The sequence below is a fragment of the Blennius ocellaris genome (genome assembly GCF_963422515.1).
Source record: "Blennius ocellaris genome assembly, chromosome: 16".
NCBI lineage: Eukaryota > Metazoa > Chordata > Actinopteri > Blenniiformes > Blenniidae > Blennius > Blennius ocellaris.
Window position 1 is genome coordinate 21,496,441 of NC_137665.1, and position 22,525 is coordinate 21,518,965.

Consider the following 22,525-nt stretch of genomic DNA (forward strand, 5'->3'; position numbering starts at 1 on the left):
TGCCGCATGTGAATGTCAGGAGCCGGAAGCTGCTGTGCTTAGCGGCCCAGCTACAAGGAGGCTGTAGCAAGAATGACTCAGTGAACGAGTTAATGAACGTGAAAACTCGTGAGTCACCGTTCAGTAAAGTGACTCGCGGGTTTTGAACGATTCGTTCAAATTTGATCATCACTACCGCGCAGTCGCCAATACGTCGCGAGCAGCCGAAGAAGGACGGAGGGAAAGAGAAAACATTGAAAGTTTGAGAAGAGAAATACGTCATAAAATCCGAAATATTGTCATGGAAGTCCCGGGACCGGACAGCGACTGGAGGAGCCCGCAGTTCCGACAGAAAGTCGCCGCTCAGATGTGAGGAAAACCCGTTTCATTGACTCTTTTCGAGGGGTGTTTGAGGGGTAAGCTAAACTAACCCGCTAGCCCAGATAAGCAGGAACGGCGCGTCGATGTGGGATTTAAAAATCCATTAACTTAAATGGGAAAACACGCCGAGCAAAAGTCCAACATGACGATGGAAAACACAGCGTGGAAAGTCACAGCGAGCTCTTTATTCCCGCGCTAAAGCACGTGGAAGTGGTTGTTTTGAGTCTTAGCACGATTAGCCGCTAAAGCTACAGACGCTCTTTCATCCGTTAGCTGCTGTGGAAATCATGAATCAATCTTCATCATTCCTTCAGAGAAATCTGCATGGTATTCAGGAGAAAATCACCGTGAAGGAGTAGTTTTATTGAAACCACCAGTTGGAACTGAGCGTTTTAGTGAAAATAATGTTCTGTAACGTACCGTAAACAAACTAATTGTTCACTCAAAGGAAACTCAGATTCACTTCAACGTTATCGGCAATTAATGTCTCCTTCATGTGGAGCAGTGGCGATCAGGATGTGGACCAGAGGTTCCCTTTACCCAAACTAGTTTTTAGCAGTTCAGCCCTCATACATGGGATAAGAATTGTCTCATTAAAACACATTTCTGGAGGCGAGTGTGATGTAAAGGTGTATTAACAGTTACATAATACACCAACAGGGGTGGAGTTCTAATTATTATAAATCATGGATTACATTAGTGGTGTCTGACATTCGATCTGTATGTGTGTAAAATGATATAACTTTGAATTAAGAGAGTACTTTTATTCGCAAGACTTCACTTTCAATTAAAATGTTTAGATTTGCGTCGTCTATAGATCCCAAGAGCTGATGACATCCGGCGAGAAAAAAACATTGTGTGCCACTGTACAAACCCATTTTACTGCTTTAACAGCTGTGTGTGTTTCCCCCGGTAGAGAGGACGCCATGAGGAAGGCAGGGACGGCCAACAACACACAGAAGTCCAGCACAGACATGGAGAACTACGTTTACGTCAAGGCCAAGACCATGGTGAGTCTTCCGGGACCTCGTGCTCCTCGCAGCATCTTCTGTCTTTAACTTGTTTCATTTCAGTTCACATTGTTTGAATGTTTGCGGCCTGACATGTTTGGATGAACTGTCCTGTCAGGCTAAATCGGTCTGCAGGTGGCGCTGATCACAGGACTCGGGCTGTAAGTTGCAACTGTGCAGCTTGTATTTCCCATTACCTGATTGTTCAACGTCTCTTTCAGCTTTGGTCCAGTTTTACAAGAGGAGCTGTGAAACTTGTTTTGTGATTTGGTGCCTTGTTTACATAACGGCACTGAACTCTGGGGACGACGGGAGCGACTCCACTTGTCGAGAAACAAAGTCCCATCAGACACTGTTCTTACTGAGACAAAAGCCCCGTCTCCACCGCACACAAGTGCCGGGACGGAGCGGAGCAGTTCGGAAGCACAACCCCGACCGAAATTTTGTGTCGTGTCTCCACAGCAGAGAGGAGCATGAAAAGTGGGCGGGGCTTATGAGCTCCGCAGAAATGTGCTTTGCACTGTTATTTTTTGCAGCGGGAAAAAAAAAAAAAGTTATTTTTTTGCAGCAGTCATTTTTTGCAGTGGAGAGCTGCAGCGCAACTTCCGTGTTTGTTTTGAGAGAGCGAGTCGCTCCGCCGCTTGCCGGCGACGTGTCCCGCACTCGAGCGCTCAGGTGTGGGGCAAGTGGCCGGAGCGTTCCCCCCGGTTGGCTGAGGCACAGACACGGGAGTCTGAGCTTTCTGCTCAAACCCAGGAGGTTTTCCACTCCGGCGCCGCAGCGCCGCGCCGCACAGCGCAGCGCCGGAACACGGAGGCGCCGAGCTCCGAGCTACTTTTCATCGCTTCCGCGGTCCGTCCCCGCGATAAAGCGCCACTGACCGCGGCTGAACAGAACGCTGACCGCCTCTGGAAAGCGGAGCGGTCAGCGCCGGAGCCCAAAGCTCCAGACTCCGGTGTCCCGGACGCACATCAGCGCCACGGCGAGCGCTATGCTGCAAACAGAAAACTCCAACGCGATGCAAAGTCCCTCCCCCCGGTCTCAAGTCCGTTCTTTCACAACAAACACTAAAGTTGAGCAGCAAAGAAAATAAAATGAAAATAAAAACAACCAGAGCACAGCTGATCACACTGACAGCAGAGGATTCATCCAGCCAGCACATTAAAATATTGAGGGCGTGTGGTAAATCACTGACCAATCAGCAGACAGCAGCTCAACCTCAGACCCGTTCCATGGTCCTGGTACCCCAACGGATGGGTAGCGGAAAAGCGGTCGCCTTTGGAGCGGTCTGGAGCGGTTTAGACTGCATTACATGTCGTGAGACGCGAGCCGGAGCGGTTTAAACCCGTCTAGGCTGGTACTTTCTGTGCGGTGGAGACGGGGCTATATATATATGGTGAAGAGCAAATGTGTTTACATCCTGCACTTGCGCCATCTAGTGGCCCGACATGATGACTACAACTTCTTCAATGTTTTTACCTTGTGTTTGTTGGTTGTTATAAAATGTGTAACTTTTCTGGAACGAGAAAAATCAACTGGTTTCCATCTGATTGTTGTCAAAGGACCCGTGTGACCGAGTCTGCAACGCTCCCTGGATACACCTTCATGCTCGGCGAGCACCGCGTGAAAGTGATGATATTTAGGAAGAAAAAAACACTTTAGAAAAAACTTTTCCTCGTTTCTGATTTGGTGTTTCTGTGCTGATGTTTTGTGTTCAGGAGGAATATTTGTGTCTGGTGGCTCGACTCATCATCCACTTCAGAGACATCCGTAAGTCTGAAACTCCACTCTCTCGTCACTCTGATCATTTATCATCAACAGAACAGAAGATGAGAAGATTGACTTTGGTGCATTTTTACTTTTTGTCTTCATGATCGTTCAAAATCATTTTGTAAGAAACCCCCCCCATTTTAGAGCAGGTTTAAAACTTTGGATTATATGTGGTTGACCACCGTAGAGGTAAGATTTAGAAAAAGAACTACTGTTTAGAACTTCCTGAACTTGCCTCAGAGACATTCAGCTGACTTAATGATCTGAAGCTGATGTTTCATTCCGAAGTTTTCCTCTCAGACACCTGAGCCCGCAGTAATCAGAGTTGTCGCTGTGTGTCTCCTCGCAGATAAGAAGGCCCTGGGAGGTCCTGGTAAGGCGAACTCTGGTCCTGGTCCTGGTCCTGGTCTCTTCCGCCCTCTGCCCTCTGCCCTCTGCCCTGTCTCTACCTGCTGTGCATGTCGGAGCTGCGTAATGTTGTCTGTTGTCTACCTTTCTGCTAGATCCCATGAATGCCCTGACTAACCTGACAGGGGGCCCGGGCGTCATTGGCATGGGGCCTCGCCCCACCGGCGCTCCAGTGGGGGGCATGGGGGCCATGGGGCCGATGCAGATAGGCCCGCATGGCATGGCAGGGGTGGCTGGAAACCCACAAGCCCGTGAGTGTTTCCTCTGTGTGGCGTGTTTGCACATGTGCAGAGCGTCCGGTGGATGATCAGGGCTGCTCTTCTTTTCTGCTTCAGCACGTCGCGTGGGGGGTGTGGGTGTGGGTGTGTGGGGGGGTGTGGGTGTGGGTGTGGGGGGAGAGGGTGAGTGAATGAGCGAGTGTCTGATTGGTACTCACCTGCCTTTTGCTCCCGCTGCAGTTGGAGGCCCAGGCCAGATGCCACTGCAGCAGATGGTGCAGCAGCATCAGTCCATGTTGTCTATGCAGTTCCAACAGTTCCAGCATGCGCAGCAGCAGCAGCAGAACGCCGCCGCCATCCAGCAGCAGTTCCAGGTGCAGCTGCAGCAGAACCAGCAGCAGCAGAACCAGGTGCTCACCGCTAAACAAGTGTGTACCGAGTACAACTATAAAGCTGCAGACGCCCGAGACACTGGAACTCGACCTCTGAGCTCACGGCTCCATTCTGAGCCTCTGATTTGATCTGCGACTCGAGGAGCACGCCGGGTTGGCTCGGAGCTCGCATGTTTCCGCACACTGACCGCGGTGGCCGGTTCGTGTCTCCACAGATGCACCAGACGAGGATGCAGCAGCAGCAGATGGTGCAGCTGCAGCTCCAGCAGCAGGCGCAGGCACAAGCTCAGGCACAGGCTCAGGTGCAGGCTCAGTACATCCAGCACTTGGTGCAGCAGCAGCAGCAGCAGCAGCATGCTGACGACGATGGTGATGATGTTGGTGCTACAGCCACTGCGGCCGCACGCGGCAGAAAACGGGACCACGTGACCAGCGGGGAGCGCCTCGTGCCCCAGTGACACACTTTACTCGCCCCGCCTGTCCTTTAAAACCACCGAGCACGTGGAGCCGCCGCCGCCGCTCCGCCCCGCGCGGGGGATTGTGGGAAACGGAGGCGAGAGATCTGTAGTTCTTGTGTCAGGGTTTTTGCTCAACATTACGTAATAACATTATAATTACTGTTTGCAGGAAGAGGTTAACTTCACGGCAACTCCACGTTGTACAATAAGAGAAGATATGAACATTAAAAAATAAATACAAGTGGAAAAAAAAACCCAATACAGACAATATCTACATCATATGAATGTGTGCAAGGTATTCAGAACACAATGTATTTTGTTTCAGGATCAAACGAAGACAAAGGTGTCACAAATCTCCACATCCAGTGCAAAGAAGCCTTCAAAATATTCAAACTGATCAAAAACAACCCAATAAAGACACAAAACGACCCTTCCTGTGACCATCACACTCTATAACAGCCTGTTCTATTTATTATATTCTACACTGTGTGGAGCAACCATGTAAAATGATTTCCCTCTTGGGATTAATACATTAAATGATTAATACATTTTGTATTCTAAGTACAGTTTACAGCTGCAGTGTACCAGTGCGACCAACAGAGGCAGGATTTTCACAGTTTTATTTTCCCAATTGTAAACACAGTAAAATCACACACAAAGCACAATTATTTAAAATTAGCACACAAAGAGCAAAGCTTCTCAAGTCTCCAAAACTCTAAACACATTTCCTGCTTTACACACATTTTGCAGCGCTTCATTTTTTGCAGGATATGTGAGACATTTAGCACTGTACGTGTGTGGTTTCGTGAATTGCGTTCAGTATTTTTGATATTTTAAAAAACCACCTCGTTTGTCAAAATTGTGTTTTAGCAAAAGGAAAAAACAAAAACCGGTTTTACCTGCAGTGTATTGACGCGACCGGGTTGTTATTAGACGCAGCTCAGCAGGGAGGCCAGCAGGGGGCGGTACCTTTCCTGAACAGGACCCGCGCAGTCGCCAATACGTCGCGAGCAGCCGAAGAAGGACGGAGGGAAAGAGAAAACATTGAAAGTTTGAGAAGAGAAATACGTCATAAAATCCGAAATATTGTCATGGAAGTCCCGGGACCGGACAGCGACTGGAGAAGCCCGCAGTTCCGACAGAAAGTCGTCGCTCAGATGTGAGGAAAACCCGTTTCATTGACTCTTTTCGAGGGGTGTTTCTCTGGGGTTCGGGAGCTAAGCTAAGCTAACCCGCTAGCCCAGATAAGCAGGAACGGCGCGTCGATGTGGGATTTAAAAATCCATTAACTTAAATGGGAAAACACGCCGAGCAAAAGTCCAACATGACGATGGAAAACACAGCGTGGAAAGTCACAGCGAGCTCTTTATTCCCGCGCTAAAGCACGTGGAAGTGGTTGTTTTGAGTCTTAGCACGATTAGCCGCTAAAGCTACAGACGCTCTTTCATCCGTTAGCTGCTGTGGAAATCATGAATCAATCTTCATCATTCCTTCAGAGAAATCTGCACGGTATTCAGGAGAAAATCACCGTGAAGGAGTAGTATTATTGAAACCACCAGTTGGAACTGAGCGTTTTAGTGAAAATAATGTTTTTAACGCACCGTAAACAAACTAATTGTTCACTCAAAGGAAACTCAGATTCACTTCAACGTTATCGGCAATTAATGTCTCCTTCATGTGGAGCAGTGGCGATCAGGATGTGGACCAGAGGTTCCCTTTACCCAAACTAGTTTTTAGCAGTTCAGCCCTCATACATGGGATAAGAATTGTCTCATTAAAACACATTTCTGGAGGCGAGTGTGATGTAAAGGTGTATTAACAGTTACATAACACACCAACAGGGGTGGAGTTCTAATTATTATAAATCATGGATTACATTAGTGGTGTCTGACATTCGATCTGTATGTGTGTAAAATGATATAACTTTGAATTAAGAGAGTACTTTTATTCGAAAGACTTCACTTTCAATTAAAATGTTTAGATTTGCGTCGTCTATAGATCCCAAGAGCTGATGACATCCGGCGAGAAAAAAACATTGTGTGCCACTGTACAAACCCATTTTACTGCTTTAACAGCTGTGTGTGTTTCCCCCGGTAGAGAGGACGCCATGAGGAAGGCAGGGACGGCCAACACCACACAGAAGTCCAGCACAGACATGGAGAACCACGTTTACGTCAAGGCCAAGACCAGGGTGAGTCTTCCGGGACCTCGTGCTCCTCGCAGCATCTTCTGTCTTTAACTTGTTTCATTTCAGTTCACATTGTTTGAATGTTTGCGGCCTGACATGTTTGGATGAACTGTCCTGTCAGGCTAAATCGGTCTGCAGGTGGCGCTGATCACAGGACTCGGGCTGTAAGTTGCAACTGTGCAGCTTGTATTTCCCATTACCTGATTGTTCAACGTCTCTTTCAGCTTTGGTCCAGTTTTACAAGAGGAGCTGTGAAACTTGTTTTGTGATTTGGTGCCTTGTTTACATAACGGCACTGAACTCTGGGGACGACGGGAGCGACTCCACTTGTCGAGAAACAAAGTCCCATCAGACACTGTTCTTACTGAGACAATATATATGGTGAAGAGCAAATGTGTTTACATCCTGCACTTGCGCCATCTAGTGGCCCGACATGATGACTACAACTTCTTCAATGTTTTTACCTTGTGTTTGTTGGTTGTTTTAAAATGTGTAACTTTTCTGGAACGAGAAAAATCAACTGGTTTCCATCTGATTGTTGTCAAAGGACCCGTGTGACCGAGTCTGCAACGCTGCCTGGATACACCTTCATGCTCGGCGAGCACCGCGTGAAAGTGATGATATTTAGGAAGAAACAAACACTTTAGGAAAAACTTTTCCTCGTTTCTGATTTGGTGTTTCTGTGCTGATGTTTTGTGTTCAGGAGGAATATTTGTCTCTGGTGGCTCGACTCATCATCCACTTCAGAGACATCCGTAAGTCTGAAACTCCACTCTCTCGTCACTCTGATCATTTATCATCAACAGAACAATAAATGAGAAGATTGACTTTGGTGCATTTTTACTTTTTGTCTTCATGATCATTCAAAATCATTTTGTAAGAAACCCCCCCCATTTTAGAGCAGGTTTAAAACTTTGGATTATATGTGGTTGACCACCGTAGAGGTAAGATTTAGAAAAAGAACTACTGTTTAGAACTTCCTGAACTTGCCTCAGAGACATTCAGCTGACTTAATGATCTGAAGCTGATGTTTCATTCAGAAGTTTTCCTCTCAGACACCTGAGCCCGCTGTAATCAGAGTTGTCGCTGTGTGTCTCCTCGCAGATAAGAAGGCCCTGGGAGGTCCTGGTAAGGCGAACTCTGGTCCTGGTCCTGGTCCTGGTCTCTTCCGCCCTCTGCCCTCTGCCCTCTGCCCTGTCTCTACCTGCTGTGCATGTCGGAGCTGCGTAATGTTGTCTGTTGTCTACCTTTCTGCTAGATCCCATGAATGCCCTGACTAACCTGACAGGGGGCCCGGGCGTCATTGGCATGGGGCCTCGCCCCACCGGCGCTCCAGTGGGGGGCATGGGGGCCATGGGGCCGATGCAGATAGGCCCGCATGGCATGGCAGGGGTGGCTGGAAACCCACAAGCCCGTGAGTGTTTCCTCTGTGTGGCGTGTTTGCACATGTGCAGAGCGTCCGGTGGATGATCAGGGCTGCTCTTCTTTTCTGCTTCAGCACGTCGCGTGGGGGGTGTGGGTGTGGGTGTGGGTGTGGGTGTGGGTGTGGGGGGAGAGGGTGAGTGAATGAGCGAGTGTCTGATTGGTACTCACCTGCCTTTTGCTCCCGCTGCAGTTGGAGGCCCAGGCCAGATGCCACTGCAGCAGATGGTGCAGCAGCAGCAGTCCATGCAGTCTATGCAGTTCCAACAGTTCCAGCAGGCGCAGCAGCAGCAGCAGCAGCAGCAGCAGCAGCAGCAGCAGCAGCAGAGCGCCATGCAGCAGCAGCAGAACGCCGCCGCCATCCAGCAGCAGTTCCAGGTGCAGCAGCTCCGGGCGCAGCAGCAGCAGCAGCTGCAGCAGCAGCAGCAGCAGCAGCAGCAGCACCACCAGAACCAGCAGCTGCAGCAGCAGCACCAGAACCAGCAGCAGCAGGCACAGAACCAGCAGCAGCAGAACCAGGTGCTCACCGCTAAACAAGTGTGTACCGAGTGCAACTATAAAGCTGCAGACGCCCGAGACACTGGAACTCGACCTCTGAGCTCACGGCTCCATTCTGAGCCTCTGATTTGATCTGCGACTCGAGGAGCACGCCGGGTTGGCTCGGAGCTCGCATGTTTCCGCACACTGACCGCGGTGGCCGGTTCGTGTCTCCACAGATGCACCAGACGAGGATGCAGCAGCAGCAGATGGTGCAGCTGCAGCTCCAGCAGCAGGCGCAGGCACAGGCTCAAGCACAAGCACAGGCTCAGGCTCAGGTGCAGGCTCAGTCCATCCAGCACTTGGTGCAGCAGCAGCAGCAGGTCCAGGCTCAGCCTGGTCAGATGCCTCCACACTCGCAGCAACAGCAGCAGCAACAGCAGCAGCAGCAGCAGCAGCAGCAGCAGCAGCAGCAGCAGCAGCAGGCCGGCATGGTTCCTCAGTCTCTGGCTGGACAGATGAGCAACACTCAGCACGTCCCCATCAACTCCCTGAGCCAGCAGCAGCAGCAGCAGCTGAAGATGCAGGCCTTCCAGGTGAGACTGCTTCCGTTTTCCTGTTAACCTCGGGTCTGAGTCCACGATGGGCTGCCCTCTTCAGGTCGGGAGGAGACCTACATCAGGGGTCATCTAAAGCAGTGTTTTTCAACCTTTTTGAGCCAAAGCACACTTTTTTCTTTGGAAAACTCTGGAGGCACACCACCACCACCACCTGAAAATGTTAAAATGTGAAACTCTGTAGCCTCTATTAACAATATAAAGTCTTTCTCATCAAAGTTTTATCAACAGGAATCAAATAAATACAGAAAAAAAGTATTTCCCAAAGTGTTTTTTTAATAGTGACTCCCTCAGTGTGAAACCTGGACCTGATGGATGAAGAGCTGAGATCCTGGTTCACATTCTTCCTTTTCTAAAACTTCTCCATCACTGTCACTGACACAGTACTTTGATACAAGATGGTAGCAGGAGGTGGAGATGAACCACACTGACGTCTGTCACTTTACATTTCACCGGCAAAGTTCTGTGCTGCCCTCTAGTGGTGAAGAGTATTTATACATGATTACTCTGCAACACACTTTTTTAGAAAGAATTTGAAGTTGGATAATTTCCCACGGCTCACCTGACTAGATCTCGGGGAAACACCAGTGTGCCGCGGAGCAGTGGTTGAAAAACACTGTTCTAAAGATCCGAGTGTATGCTCCCGTTATGCACCTCACTTAGTACATGAGTTTATAACAATCACTGCATCGTGTTGGTTTGACATTTCTCATGCAAATGGGCTCAAAACTGCTAAATTGAGTATTTCTCTCCCTTGACGTATTTAAATGTTGGTTTGGGGAAATACTCTGTAATGTTTTAGCTTGAAGTTTCTAAATTGTTCACACATTTGAAGCTTCTTTGTTGAGTCATGTAGATTGTGGCGTGGTCTTCTTTGTTGCTTTCTCCTGTCACACATGAGCTAAACTGCTCAACACTGCCCCCTGCAGGTGGCATTACTGTTTGCGACACGTCCATAAGACAGAAGCCACGTCTGTACGCGTCTCGTTTGTGACATTTTTTTAAATTTGCTGCCGCCATAAAGTGGAGGAAACACAGGTGTTACATGATAATCAAGTGTGTGTTGTGTGTGTGTGTGAAAGCAGGCCCGTGCAGCCTTGCAGCAGCAGCAGGCCCAGCAGGCGGCGGCTCAGGCGCAGCTCAATGCAGCCTCCGTACCCGGACAGGTGAGTGAGCACCGCCCACACCCAGGCACCGCCCAGAGCCCCGGCCCTGGAAAGTCTAGCCTTCTGAGCCGCTTCTATTCAGCTGTTGTCGTCGTGTTTGCAGATTCTTCATAGTGTTTCAAAATATTAGATGCTGAATTGTTTTAAAAGAATCCGTGTGGTGTTGGAAGCATGCGGATGGTGGGAGAGTCGCAGTTCTAAACGTGTACGAGTGTGATCCCAATCATAAAGAAAAGAATAGTTTAGTTGTTTGGTTTTTGTAAACCATGTTACCAGAGTAGAACCGTCCACATCGTGAGAGACTCCCTCACAAAGCGACCCGTCCAACTACCGGAGGATAACGCGTCTCTGCACAACATGGAAGCTCCTGTCAGGCACCGCGGCAGCTGTGATCAGCGGGCACATGAGCAAGGCACAGAGAGGGATTGGGGCCAATACCAGAGGAGCCGAACTCCAGCAGCTGGTTGACGGAACCAGAGACTTGAGCAACCTGACAACCGTCTGGATTAAGAGCCTCCAACTCGCTGCCTCACAGACACTGGGGCGTCTGGAACGCGGACTCCATGAAGAACTCCAGGGGTGTCGTGGGCGTCGACTCGCTCAAGTTCTCCTCCGGTGGCCGTTCTGTCGCCACCGCTGTTCTGCACGGACGTCGACCCCTCAGTCGGGTGACGGAGGCTGGATAGATGAAGAGACGAAGACTCACCGTCCAGCCACTCCGCCAGCATTTTCATTGGGGTGACGATTCACCGCTGAACACTGTCATTGACTGTTCATTTTTATATGTTCTAGAAGGAACCACAAAGTCGCCTCCTCCTGACCGACGAAGACGCTGGTGAGTCGGAGGAGAGCGAGGCCCCCCGCGGAGCCGGACATGAACCAGAAGCTCCCGTCGTGCGACGCCTCACCCCCCAGAGCGTTGTCAACGGACTCGTGTTTGACTTCATCGTCGACGACCTCCAGTCCTTCTCCTTGGTGGAGCAGCCGTCGTTCAAGAAGCTCGTCGAGGGAGTCGGCGGCGGCCAGACCGCCATGTGCAGGAAGACTCTGGCGCGGCGCGTGGAGGGGGAGTTCTCTGCAATGAAGCAAGCCTTGATTGCAACGCTCGCGAAAGTGAGGCACGTGTGCACCGCCGCGGACTCGTGGTCGGCTCGTGGGCGGAGCTTCCTTGGCGTGACGTGTCACTGGATGGAGGAGCAGACGATGGCGAGGAGGTCGGCGGCCCTGGCCTGCACGCGGCTGAAGGGGCGACACACGTTTGATCTCATTGCGGCGAAAATCGTAGAAATCCACACGGAGTACAAAATCCAACACAAAGTGACGGCGACGGTCACCGACGGCGGGAGCGACTTCGGCCGAGTCTTCCAGGAGTTCCAGACGGGCGAGGCGGCGGCAGAAGAGGACGTGCAAGACGGGATGGGGTTCGTGGACGTCGGCGCCATCCTGGAGAAGGGGCGAGACGAAGAGCTCCGTTCCGTCCTCCCGCCTCACCGCAGAAGCGCCGCGCACACCCTCGGCCTCATCGCCGCCAACGAGGCGCATCAGGCGGCGTCGCGGGGTCCGTCTCGCAAAGTGTACCGAAGAGCGATGGGCAAGTGTGCGTCCATATGGAGGAAGGTGCGCGGCTCGCCGGCGGCCGCCGAAGCCGTCCAGGGCGTTGCCGACACGATGGCCTCCGTGCCCCGCGTCTCCAGGTGGAGTTGTGAGTACATGGCCGTTTCCAAAGTGATCGAGCTGAAGGAAGATCGGCTGCACGACTTCTGCGACTGGCTTGGCGTGGCGCCGCCGAGCCCCAACGAGCTGGGCTTCCTCAGGGAGTACGTGGCGGCGCTGCAGCCGCTCGCTCAGTCCATCCAGCTCCTGCAGCGCGAGGACAAGCGCCCCCTCGGCTTCCTGATTCCAACCCTCCTGAGCCTGAAGTCCAAACTCGCCCACAAGCCGCCGGACGCGACCCTCACGGCCGACGTCGTCACCGCGGTCGCCCAGGCGGTGGACAGAGAATTCGGCGCCGTGCTGAGCAGCCACCACGCCAAGATGGCGACCGCCACCACGCCCAAGTTCGGCTCGTGCTGGCTCGCCGCCGAAGAGAAGGAGGAGACGCTCCGGGCGATGGTCGACGAGGCGAAAGCCCTGGAGTGCCGAGCGTCTCCCGAAGACCACGAGGACGATCGGTCCCACGACGAGTTCTTGGCGTTCGTGAAGAAGAGCCGGTCCAATAAAAGCGGCGCGGAAGAAGAGGTGAGACGGTTCCTGGACGACACCGCCAGGAGCTCCGAGGCCCTGCACGCTTTTCCTTTGGTGAAGCGGCTCTTCCTGAAGTACAACACGGCGCTGCAGTCCAGCGCCCCGCTGGGTCGTCTGTTCGGGGACGGGGGAAACGTCTTCGTGGCGTCTCGGAGCCGGATGTCTGACGAGGACGTGGAGCGAGTCGCGCTGCTCCGCTACAACAGGAGGTTCTGTCCCGGGTTCGGCTCCGGTTGAACGCGAACCTGCAGTTCGTTCACATGGAAACACGAGTCCGTCAAAAAAAGTTTTGAGTTCAATACTGTTTTGAAGAATACTTTTGTTTTTCAGTATCTGTTTTTCTTTAAATAAATTTACTGATCAAGTGACAAACCGCCTTCACTCTTTATTCTTTTTTATTTTTTGGTACTAAAGTAATCCAGAAGTAACTCAAATTAGTCGGTACTTTCATTCATGTTTTTTTTAACTTTTTTTCAACAGGTAATAGATTACATTCTTCTCCCAAAACCCTGGAATTCAGGTGTTATCGGAGAGGGCGAGATGATCAGACCTGTAGGGGCTCGTTTTATATTGTAGAGAACTGAGTGTGTGTGTGTGTGTGTGTGTGTGTGTGTGTGTGTGTGTGTGTGTGTGTGTGTGTGTGTGTGTGTGTGTGTGTGTGTTTCCTATAAGTTGGAAATATAAACTATCAATTTAGGACAGTAAACATTCATTTTTCCGCTGTTTTTATATCTGATTTAATGGTTTCATCCTCTCAATTTTGATATTTTAGCTCTTTTTTTTCTTTCCCAATGAAAATTTTTTAAAGGCTTTTATTTTTTTAGTTTTAGCTGATTTTAGAATTTTAGTTGCCCTTTTTGAAAGTGACTTGTCGTCTCGGTCAGATGTCTGTGTGGTGGTGTCCTGGCACCTCAGATTGTGACGGGACAGGTGTGTCTCTGTCTCTGTCTCTGTCTCTGCAGCTGGTTCGTCCCGGGATGCAGATTCCTGCACGTCTCCCCCGAGCGGCTCTCAACCCGTCCATCCCTCCGCCCAACGCTGCCGCCGCCGCCGCAGCGGCCGCCGCCGCCGCCGTGGGGGCCCAGGCCATGACGCAGCAGGTACTCCTCCAGTCTTGACCTGCCGCCACCTGCTGGTGGGAACATGCTCCTGACCCCCCCCCCCCCTCGCCTCCACAGGTGCAGCAGCACTCCATGATGCCCTCGCCTGTCCCGGTGCCGACGCCGCAGTCCATGCCCCCTCCCCCGCAGCCGTCGCCGCAGCCGCCCACCTCTCAGCCCAACTCGGCCAGGTGAGACACGGGGCCGCCCCGCCCCCGCCCCCGCCGCCGCCGCCGGGCCTCTCAACGCTCTTCGCCTCCTCTCTTGCAGTTCGGGTCCCACGCCGTCGCCGGGAGGCTTCCAGCCCAGCCCCTCCCCTCAGCCCTCCCCGAGCCCGGCCACCTCCAGAACCCCACAGAACTACGGAGTCCCCTCCCCCGGACCGCTCAACACCCCCGGTAGCCCCGCCCACCTCGCCCGGCAGCCGGCGTCGCGTGGTTGATCTCGGTCGTCTTCCTCAGACTGACCCGCTTGGCTCATCTTCACACCACGGTAACCCGTGTGACTGCCCCCCTCTCCCCCAGGTAACCCCAGCTCGGTGATGAGTCCGGCCGGGGCCTCGTCTCTGGAGGACCAGCAGTACATGGAGAAGCTGAAGCAGCTCTCCAAGTACATCGAGCCGCTGCGACGGATGATCAACAAGATCGACAAGAACGAAGGTGAGCCTGAGCTCCTGTTTCACGCCGGCGAGGCGGCCAACGCTTCCCAACACGTGGCCGCCGCCGCCACCGCCGGCCGTTCCTCCGCACGACGCCGTAAACCAACGACGGAGGGTTGACTGAGTTCAACAAAGGCTTCGTTCAAACCCGTCAGCCTTCAAGGCTGGAACGCGCGAATGAGAGATGAGATCCAGTACATGAGGTTGTAGTGAGAAGCAGCAGTGCGGCGCCGCGCTGCCACCATGTGACAACAGGAAGTGATGTCATCACCAGCTCCGACGCACGGCAGTGGAATGTTTGTGAAAAGCGTCGGTGTGTTTGTGTTTTCAGACAGAAAGAAGGACCTGAGTAAGATGAAGAGTCTCCTGAACATCTTGACGGACCCAAACACCAGGTCACACACACACACACACACACACACACACACACACACACACACACACGTCCTTTCAGTATAAAGTGAGCGCTTCACGGTGTGTCTGTCCTGCAGGTGTCCTCTGAAGACGCTACAGAAATGTGAGATCGCTTTAGAGAAGTTGAAGAACGACATGGCCGTGGTAATAACCTGCTTATTTATACATTTATATACCAGCTGGACTCCGGCGTTGTGGGCGTGTCCTCCGATAAGTCTGTCCTCTCACCGTCCTCCCCCCCCTCCGCCCCCCTCCAGCCCACGCCTCCTCCGCCCCCGGTCCCCACCAAGCAGCAGTACCTCTGCCAGCCGCTGCTGGACGCCGTCATGGCCAACATCCGCTCGCCAGTCTTCAACCACTCGCTGTACCGAACCTTCGCCCCCGCCATGAGTGCCATCCACGGGCCGCCCATCACGTAGGTCCCCCCCCCCCCCCCTCTCTCTCCCCTCTGGGCGCCGCCGCCACCGCCGTTTCTCACCGTGTCGCCGTCCCCAGGGGTCCCAACGTGTCGGGCAGGAAGAGGAAGCACGAGGACGAGGAGCGGCAGACCATCCCCAACATCCTGCAGGGCGAGGTGGCCCGCCTGGACGTCAAGTTCCTGGTCAACCTGGACCCGTCCTTCTGCTCCAACAACGGCACCGTGCACCTGGTCTGCAGGCTGGGTGAGCCCCCCCCCCCCTTACCGCCACCGTGGCCCTATGGAAGTAAAACTGTGCGGTCAGATTCTGAATTCCAATTTGGAACTCTGAATTTTTTTTACCATCGAAATCAGACTTTGAATTTTAAAAGCTGTCGAATTTCAAGTAGGTGTCTTTTTTTTGCTTCTGATTTTCTAAAAATATTCAGTGTGTAAAAATTCAATGTGTCTGAAAATTCAGCTGTAAAATTCAGCTGTTCTGATGACAGATACTCTGGCTGTTTTGCAGCTGAATTTCTTTTTTTTGCAGCTGAATTTTTCTTTTGCAGCTGAATTTTTTTTTTTACAGCTGAATTTTTTTTTTTTTGCAGCTGAATTTTTTTACAGCTGAATTTTTTTTTTTTGCAGCTGAATTTCTTTTTTTTGCAGCTGAATTTCTTTTTTTTGCAGCTGAATTTTTCTTTTGCAGCTGAATTTTTTTTTTTTACAGCTGAATTTTTTTTTTTTTGCAGCTGAATTTTTTTACAGCTGAATTTTTTTTTTTTGCAGCTGAATTTCTTTTTTTTGCAGCTGAATTTCTTTTTTTTGCAGCTGAATTTTTTTGCAGCTGAATTTCTTTTTTTGCAGCTGAATTTTTCTTTTGCAGCTGAATTTTTTTTTTTACAGCTGAAATTTTTTTTTTTTTGCAGCTGAATGTTTTTTTTTGCAGCTGAATTTTTTTACAGCTGAATTTTTTTTTTTGCAGCTGAATTTCTTTTTTTTGCAGCTGAATTTTTTTTTTTGCAGCTGAATTTTTTTTTTTTTTGAAGCTGAATTTTTTTTTTTTGCAGCTGAATTTTTTTACAGCTGAATTTTTTTTTTAATTGCAGCTGAATTTTTTTACAGCTGAATTTCTTTTTTTTGCAGCTGAATTTCTTTTTTTTTGCAGCTGAATTTTTTTTTTTTTGAAGCTGAATTTTTTTTTTTGCAGCTGAATTTTTTTTACAGCTGATTTTTTTTTTTTTTTGCAGCTGAATTTTTTTTTTTTGCAGCTAAATTTTTTTGCTGCTGAATTTTTAGACACATTGTATTTTTACACACTGAATATTTTTAGACGTTGAAAAAAAATCAGAAGCAAAAAAAAAGACACCTTGAAATTCGACAGCTTTTAAAATTCAAAGTCTGATTTCGATGGTAAAAAAAATTCAGAGTTAGAAATTGGAATTCAGAATCTGGTGGCACAGTTTTACTTCCACGTGGCCCCGCCCACCGCCAGCAGACGCTCACCCCGCTCTCTCTCTCTCTTCCCTCCCTCCCTCCCTCCCCTCCAGATGATAAGAACCTGCCCAGCGTTCCGCCGCTGCAGCTCAGCGTTCCGGCCGACTACCCGCAGCAGAGCCCGTTCTGGGCCGACGACGGCGAGCTGTACGGTGAGCAGCCGCCGCCACGCCTGATTATTACCGTCTTATCTACTTTTTAGTTCAGGGTTTTTTATCCCCCGCTGTGGCTGATAGGACCCGAAGGGGGATCTTGAAACAGTCTCCGTCCGTACGTTCGAACGTTTCTACCTATATCTCGGCAACCCCTGGGCCCACAGTGACCAAACTTCACATGTGGATACATCTCAGAGGGGGAAGGGATACTATGCTGACCTTGACCTAATTTGCTTATTAAGTAGGTCACAGAGTCACGAAGTGCTTAAAAACACATTTTGGGCTCTGGAGGCCTAGGTTTTTGAGCTAGGGCTCTGAAATTTTATACACACATGATACACACTCCAGGGATAACCTCCAGTACACCAAGTGACCTGACCTTGACCTTGAAGATTGGTAGGGTCTGAAGTTTGCTCGTCATGGTTGCACAATACATGTATTTTCATATAAACATTTCTCCTCATTTCTCAGCAGTTCCTGGGCCCACAGTCACCAAACTTCACACATGGACACTCCACCTGGGGAGAAGGGGCACCATGGTGACCATGATCTAATTTGCATATCAGGTCACAGGCTCACTAAGTGCATAAAAACACCTTTTGGGCTCTGGAGACGTATTTTGACATAGCTTATGAAGAAGACCTTTCAGATTCTACATAATTATCTACTAGGACCCATGGAACACCCTCTAGTGTACCAAGTGTGCTGCCTTAGAGCTGGCTTTGTGAGAAAATATAAAGCCCTCCGGCGGGGGATTAGCCGAGCAACGGCCTTCTTGTTTATTACCTGTATTTTACATCAAACAAGCTTTTTTTGTTTATTCCAATTAAGTTGCACTTTTGTTTGTTTGCGACGTTAAAAACAAAGCTGTAGGTCTGGAAGTGTCTGGAAAAGTGAGGCGGACTTTATTCAAGAAATTAATTTCTTTTATTTAAGTTCCTCTCCCAGAATCCACACGAGAAAAATGTTAAAAAGAGTTTTCGTTGTTGACCATCTCTAGTTCCTGGTCAACACCTTTAGGAGAATTCCTCCACACGGATTTCCAGCGTTTATATTTTGCAGAAGATTCCCGGGTTTGTAGATATTTTAACGTCACAGATCGGTTTCACAGCTTTCGAGACTTTTCTTATGGCTTGCAGTTTTTTCCCCCTGATTAAATCGGTCAGACGTTTCTCTTCGCCGACGCCATCTTGGGGAAACCCGGGGTACCGGTCAGCGAAACGTGTGGACGGTTAATTCTCTGTGCAAGAACCCGGTCGGGTGACTTCAGACGTGGCTGAGCATGAAATGACGGCGTTGGTTTCCCTCCCTGCAGGAGCGAACGCCTTCCTGCAGTCGGTCCACAGAAACATGACGTCCAAGCTGCTGCAGCTCCCCGACAAACACTCTGTGACGGAGCTGCTGGACGCCTGGGCCCAGAGCGTCCGGCAGGCCTGCCTGTCCGCCACCTGAAGCCCCGCCCACCCCCCGCCCCGCCTCCAGACTCAGCATGTTTCCTCCCAGCACGCGGCCGCCGCCGCCGCCACCGTCTGTCCCGCCGCTCCCTGAACGCACCAGCACCGCTCTGTAAACGGTCCCTGTTTCCATGACAACAATAAAAGTGTCGACTCGCAGTTTCCAGAGTTCAGTGTGTCTCCCGTTCGTTTCCCCCGGAGACGAAGTCTGAACCCCCCCCCCCCCCCCGAACGCGGCGTCTCCGCCCACAACGAGCAAAACAATGAGGAGTTTGTTTGATTTTTTTTAATTTATTTTTTGGGTAGAAAAAGGTTTTATTTGAAGTTTGTCTTCAGAAGCTGAGGGAGAAGGCTTTGTAGGACACGTTGGTGAACACGTCGACGTGGCTGCTGCTGCCGCCCACCGTCAGCACCTGAAACACACACACTTCCTGTCAGACGCTCGTCCCGCCGCCGCCGCCGCCGCCGCCTCTACCGGTTTCGGGATGAAAACATGAGAAGTCGTGTGGGGAACCAACCAAACACGCCGAAGGACTTTCCCCTCTAAAGCTTTGAAATTCAGCCCCGTTTACAGACGCTTTCCAGGTGAAAACGGAAAGGTTTCAGGTGAACGTTTCCCCCGGCGACGCCGTTCGTCTGCACGTGCTCAGTAGGGGAACAACGTTTCCTCTGTGGCGTCTCTCAGTCCAGAACATCCCGGGACTGGGTGGTTCTATAGTCGGCAAGTCTCCACGGTAACAATCCAACTGCACCCGTCTGTCCATTCCAGAGTGTGTGGTTCCATTGCAAACACAAACGGCTCCCACTAGTGGCCCAACACGCCATTACATCATTGTCAAAACTGCTTTGAAACCTACGTTTTCACTTGAAACATCATGTAAACGGGGCCTTTTAAAGCGACTGTAATTCCTTGTGTTGTGGAAAAACAAACAAAAAAGCCTAAAGCTGAAATTAGTTTTCTTGTTCGGGTTTTGTTATTTTGTGTGTGTTTTTTTTAAGAAGCTGTATTCGTAGCTCTATGCACTGAAACAAAGGACATTTGTATTCAAAGGTTATTAAAACTGTGGTTTTACTGGTGCTGAAGCGTTATTTCTTACACTCGCTAGCAGTCAGCGGATAGCGTGTCTGACGTTAGGACCTGGTGGGGTGGGGGGGGGGGTGCTGCGTTCAGGGTCTCACCCGGTGCTCGGTGCTGTTGGTGTTGAGCTGCAGGGTGTTGAGGCTCTGGGGGGTGCAGGGGATCTGACTCTTCACTTCTCCGCCCAGCAGGCAGTGGGACACGAAGGCCCCGTCGCCCACCGCCAGGATCTGCGGAGCAGCAGGCGAACGCGTCGGCGTCAACGAGGAGGAAAAACAAACAAAACAACCAACACGTCAACAAGGCGACTCCTCACCATGTCCTGGTAGAAGGCGGCCTGGCGCTGGCAGCCCCTCAGGGGGAAGACGGAGGTGGGGGACAGGGAGCGGAGGTGCCAGAGGGACAGGGACGGGCCGCCGCCGCACAGCTGCACAAGTACAAGTACAAGTCAGCAGGTCTTCCAGGACTTTCAGTGTGACAAGTGTGTGTATTTTATTTCCCCCCTCTCACCATCCAATCAGAATCTGTGGTCAGACAGCTGATCCATTTACCAAGCTGAGGCCGCGCACACGCCTGAAACACACACACACACACACACACACACACACACACACACACACACACACACACACACACACACACACACTTCCTGTTTCAGCCGACGTGAACACACCCGGTCCTCCGGCAGGTTGTCGTCGTCCCTCACCTCGTACTTGGAGACGTCGATGCAGTGAACGCTCTGATTCGTCCTGCAGTCTGCGAACAGATCACCACCTTCATCACCATCATCATCCTCGCCACCTTCATCCATCGGCAAAGCAGCCGTCACTCACCCCAGATCCTCACGGCGCCGTCCTCCCCCCCGGACAGGATCTCCCCCTCCCTCTCTCTCACACTCACACAGTGGATGTAATCTGTGTGACCCTGAAGGACCGACTACACACACACACACACACACACACACACAGTTACCATAGTAACACACCACAAGGCCACATTGCCGACACACACACACCTTAAAGACTCCGTGTTCCAGGTCCAGGATGTGGAGGTTGTTGTCTCCGCCTCCAACCACCAGACTGTTGTCCTGACAAAACACACAACAGTGTCACTGTGTGTGTGTGTGTGTGTGTGTGTGTGTGTGTGTGTGTGTGTGTGTGTGTGTGTGTGTGTGTGTGTGTGTGTGTGTGTGTGTGTCACTGTGTCACTCACTCTGGGGTTGAGGACCATGGAGTTGATCTCTGGCGTCACCAAACTGGACCTGCACACAGATTTAAAGGACGTCAGCAGACGGTTTACCTGCAGCGGGAATTTTCCGATCCGGCGTCTCACTTGTAGTTTGGTCTTTTGGTCCACAGAGGTTTGACGCTCTGAGGACGGAGGAGGTCAAGAGGTCAGCGGGGGAGGGGGTCAGCTCATTCAGAGTCTGAGATCAAAGAGCCTTTAAACTGACCTTCTTGATGAGTTCGCTCCAGCTCCAGCAGCTGATCTCTCCGTTTCCTGCGCTCAGCAGCTGGGAGTCGGTGGACAGCAGAGAGAACACCGGACCCTCGTGAGCTGAGACACACGGGAAGGACGTGAATGCAGAGAACGCTGGAGAACACTGGAGAACGCTAAACTCCCAAGACGCACACAGGCGGTCTGAGAACAAGCTCACCTGTGAAGGTCAGAACTGGTTTATGGTTGAGTGGGGAGGCGTCTGGACTCAGAGCTGCAGACAGACTGACACACACACACACACACACACACACACACACACACACACACACACACACACACACACACACACACACACACACACACACACACACACACACACACACACACACACACACACACACACACACACACACACACACACACACACACACACACACACACACACACACACACACACAAGAAGTGTGAAGCTACTCCAGTCCTGTCGAGTGTGTTTGTTAGTTTCATCTCACCTGAACAGTGCGATCTCTCCATAATTATTCCCAGCAGCCAGGAATCGACCACAGGGGGAGAAACTCTGGGAGAAGACTGACATGTGGAGGAGCTACACACACACACACACACACACACACACACAAACACACCAAACATACCAACAATTGAAAACAACATGAGACTCTTTTATTAATAGTGATAAGTTTCTAAATGTTAAATCACTGTTTTGCTCAATTAGATTCAGCCTGTCATGAGTCAATGTTGCTAAAAGGGTTAGGGTTAGTTGCTTCGTGAATATATATCCACTATAAACTCAAACATACATGGAGCTTCAAGCACAAGCCTGAAATAAGCAGTGGGCTCGATTTGGCTTCAGTAAATAGGTTCGTCTATTGTTAATTTAGCAGCATTATAGCCAGTAAAATAAGTCGACACCGTATGAAAGCGAAGCAGGTTAGTACATGCATGAAAACGTGCAACATTGTCGAACAAAGAGCGAGCATTTCTCTCCAAAACGAGCCTCCAGCAGTGTTTGAATGCGTGTCGCGGGGTTATTTCACCTCTACTGGACCCATCCTGCTCCTTCAGCGCCTTCACCTGCAGCGAAACACGGAAAAAACACTGGAAAAACTCAATAATCTGCAGCCACTACTGGGATGCGACAGCGAGAGAAGCGGGAAGATGACGTCACGAGACGCTGGTGCATCATGGGAAATGTAGCCTTGAGGAAGCCGCAGAACAATGCTTTATTATTTTCAGGCTTTTAGGAGCAAGATGAGAGCCCACGTGTAGAATCACCTTCAATACATTCTATTCCCAAATAAAAACGTGAAAAAACTGAAGCTTTTTAGCTGTTTATTTTTTTATTTGGAACCACCTAACGACAGATACAAGAATTTAATCTTAAAATACTGACATTACAAGTGATCATTCCCTTTTTTTAAATAAATAAATAAAGTAAATGCAGAACACGAGCCGCCGAGACTGAAGCTTTTTGAAACAAAGTTTATGTAATTGAGAAGAAAGAACTCGGGCTGCAGATATTCAGCTCACTGCTCGAGCATACCATGACCCACCAGAAGGGGGCGTTGTTTCACCTCTGACCCC

General features: G+C 50.6%; 3 protein-coding genes across 12 annotated transcripts; 2 read left to right on the forward strand and 1 right to left on the reverse strand.

Annotated features, from left to right (window-relative positions):
- The first annotated feature begins 162 nt into the window (after positions 1-162).
- On the forward strand, positions 163-5,009 carry LOC308141198 (uncharacterized protein). 3 transcript variants are annotated; one of them, XM_080511263.1, is made up of 7 exons: positions 163-348; positions 1,277-1,370; positions 3,089-3,140; positions 3,490-3,513; positions 3,644-3,799; positions 4,007-4,176; positions 4,374-5,009. In XM_080511263.1, exons 1-7 carry the CDS (start codon positions 281-283, stop codon positions 4,614-4,616), a joined length of 807 nt encoding a protein of 268 aa, XP_080367389.1. In that variant the 5' UTR covers positions 163-280; the 3' UTR covers positions 4,617-5,009. The 3 variants fall into 3 exon arrangements, with proteins under 3 accessions (XP_080367389.1, XP_080367391.1, XP_080367390.1); XM_080511264.1 differs by having other exon boundaries at positions 208-395; XM_080511265.1 differs by lacking the exon at positions 3,644-3,799.
- Positions 5,010-5,631: 622 nt separating this feature from the next.
- On the forward strand, positions 5,632-19,483 carry med15 (mediator complex subunit 15). Of its 6 annotated transcripts, none has more exons than XM_080511231.1 (18): positions 5,632-5,775; positions 6,714-6,807; positions 7,508-7,559; positions 7,909-7,932; positions 8,063-8,218; positions 8,420-8,745; positions 8,943-9,299; positions 10,403-10,486; positions 13,693-13,830; positions 13,909-14,021; positions 14,101-14,228; positions 14,355-14,489; positions 14,820-14,883; positions 14,980-15,046; positions 15,160-15,317; positions 15,398-15,564; positions 16,850-16,948; positions 18,267-19,483. In XM_080511231.1, the coding sequence occupies exons 1-18, from the start codon at positions 5,708-5,710 to the stop codon at positions 18,401-18,403; spliced, it is 2,367 nt and encodes a 788-aa protein (XP_080367357.1). In that variant the 5' UTR covers positions 5,632-5,707; the 3' UTR covers positions 18,404-19,483. The 6 variants fall into 6 exon arrangements, with proteins under 6 accessions (XP_080367357.1, XP_080367358.1, XP_080367355.1 ...); XM_080511232.1 differs by having other exon boundaries at positions 10,406-10,486; XM_080511229.1 differs by lacking the exons at positions 13,693-13,830; positions 13,909-14,021; positions 14,101-14,228; ... (5 more) ...; positions 16,850-16,948; positions 18,267-19,483 and adding an exon at positions 11,279-12,984 and having other exon boundaries at positions 8,943-8,975; positions 9,075-9,299.
- LOC308141196 (THO complex subunit 6 homolog) lies at positions 18,710-22,096 on the reverse strand. Of its 3 annotated transcripts, XM_080511260.1 has the most exons (13): positions 21,979-22,096; positions 21,436-21,527; positions 21,141-21,205; positions 20,937-21,040; positions 20,816-20,853; positions 20,696-20,744; positions 20,499-20,570; positions 20,317-20,419; positions 20,190-20,239; positions 19,994-20,056; positions 19,800-19,910; positions 19,585-19,713; positions 18,710-18,818 (listed from the first exon to the last, which is right to left on the reverse strand). In XM_080511260.1, the coding sequence occupies exons 1-13, from the start codon at positions 21,991-21,993 to the stop codon at positions 18,738-18,740; spliced, it is 972 nt and encodes a 323-aa protein (XP_080367386.1). In that variant the 5' UTR covers positions 21,994-22,096; the 3' UTR covers positions 18,710-18,737. The 3 variants fall into 3 exon arrangements, with proteins under 3 accessions (XP_080367386.1, XP_080367387.1, XP_080367385.1); XM_080511261.1 differs by lacking the exon at positions 21,141-21,205; XM_080511259.1 differs by lacking the exon at positions 21,141-21,205 and having other exon boundaries at positions 20,696-20,853.
- Positions 22,097-22,525: the final 429 nt, after the last annotated feature.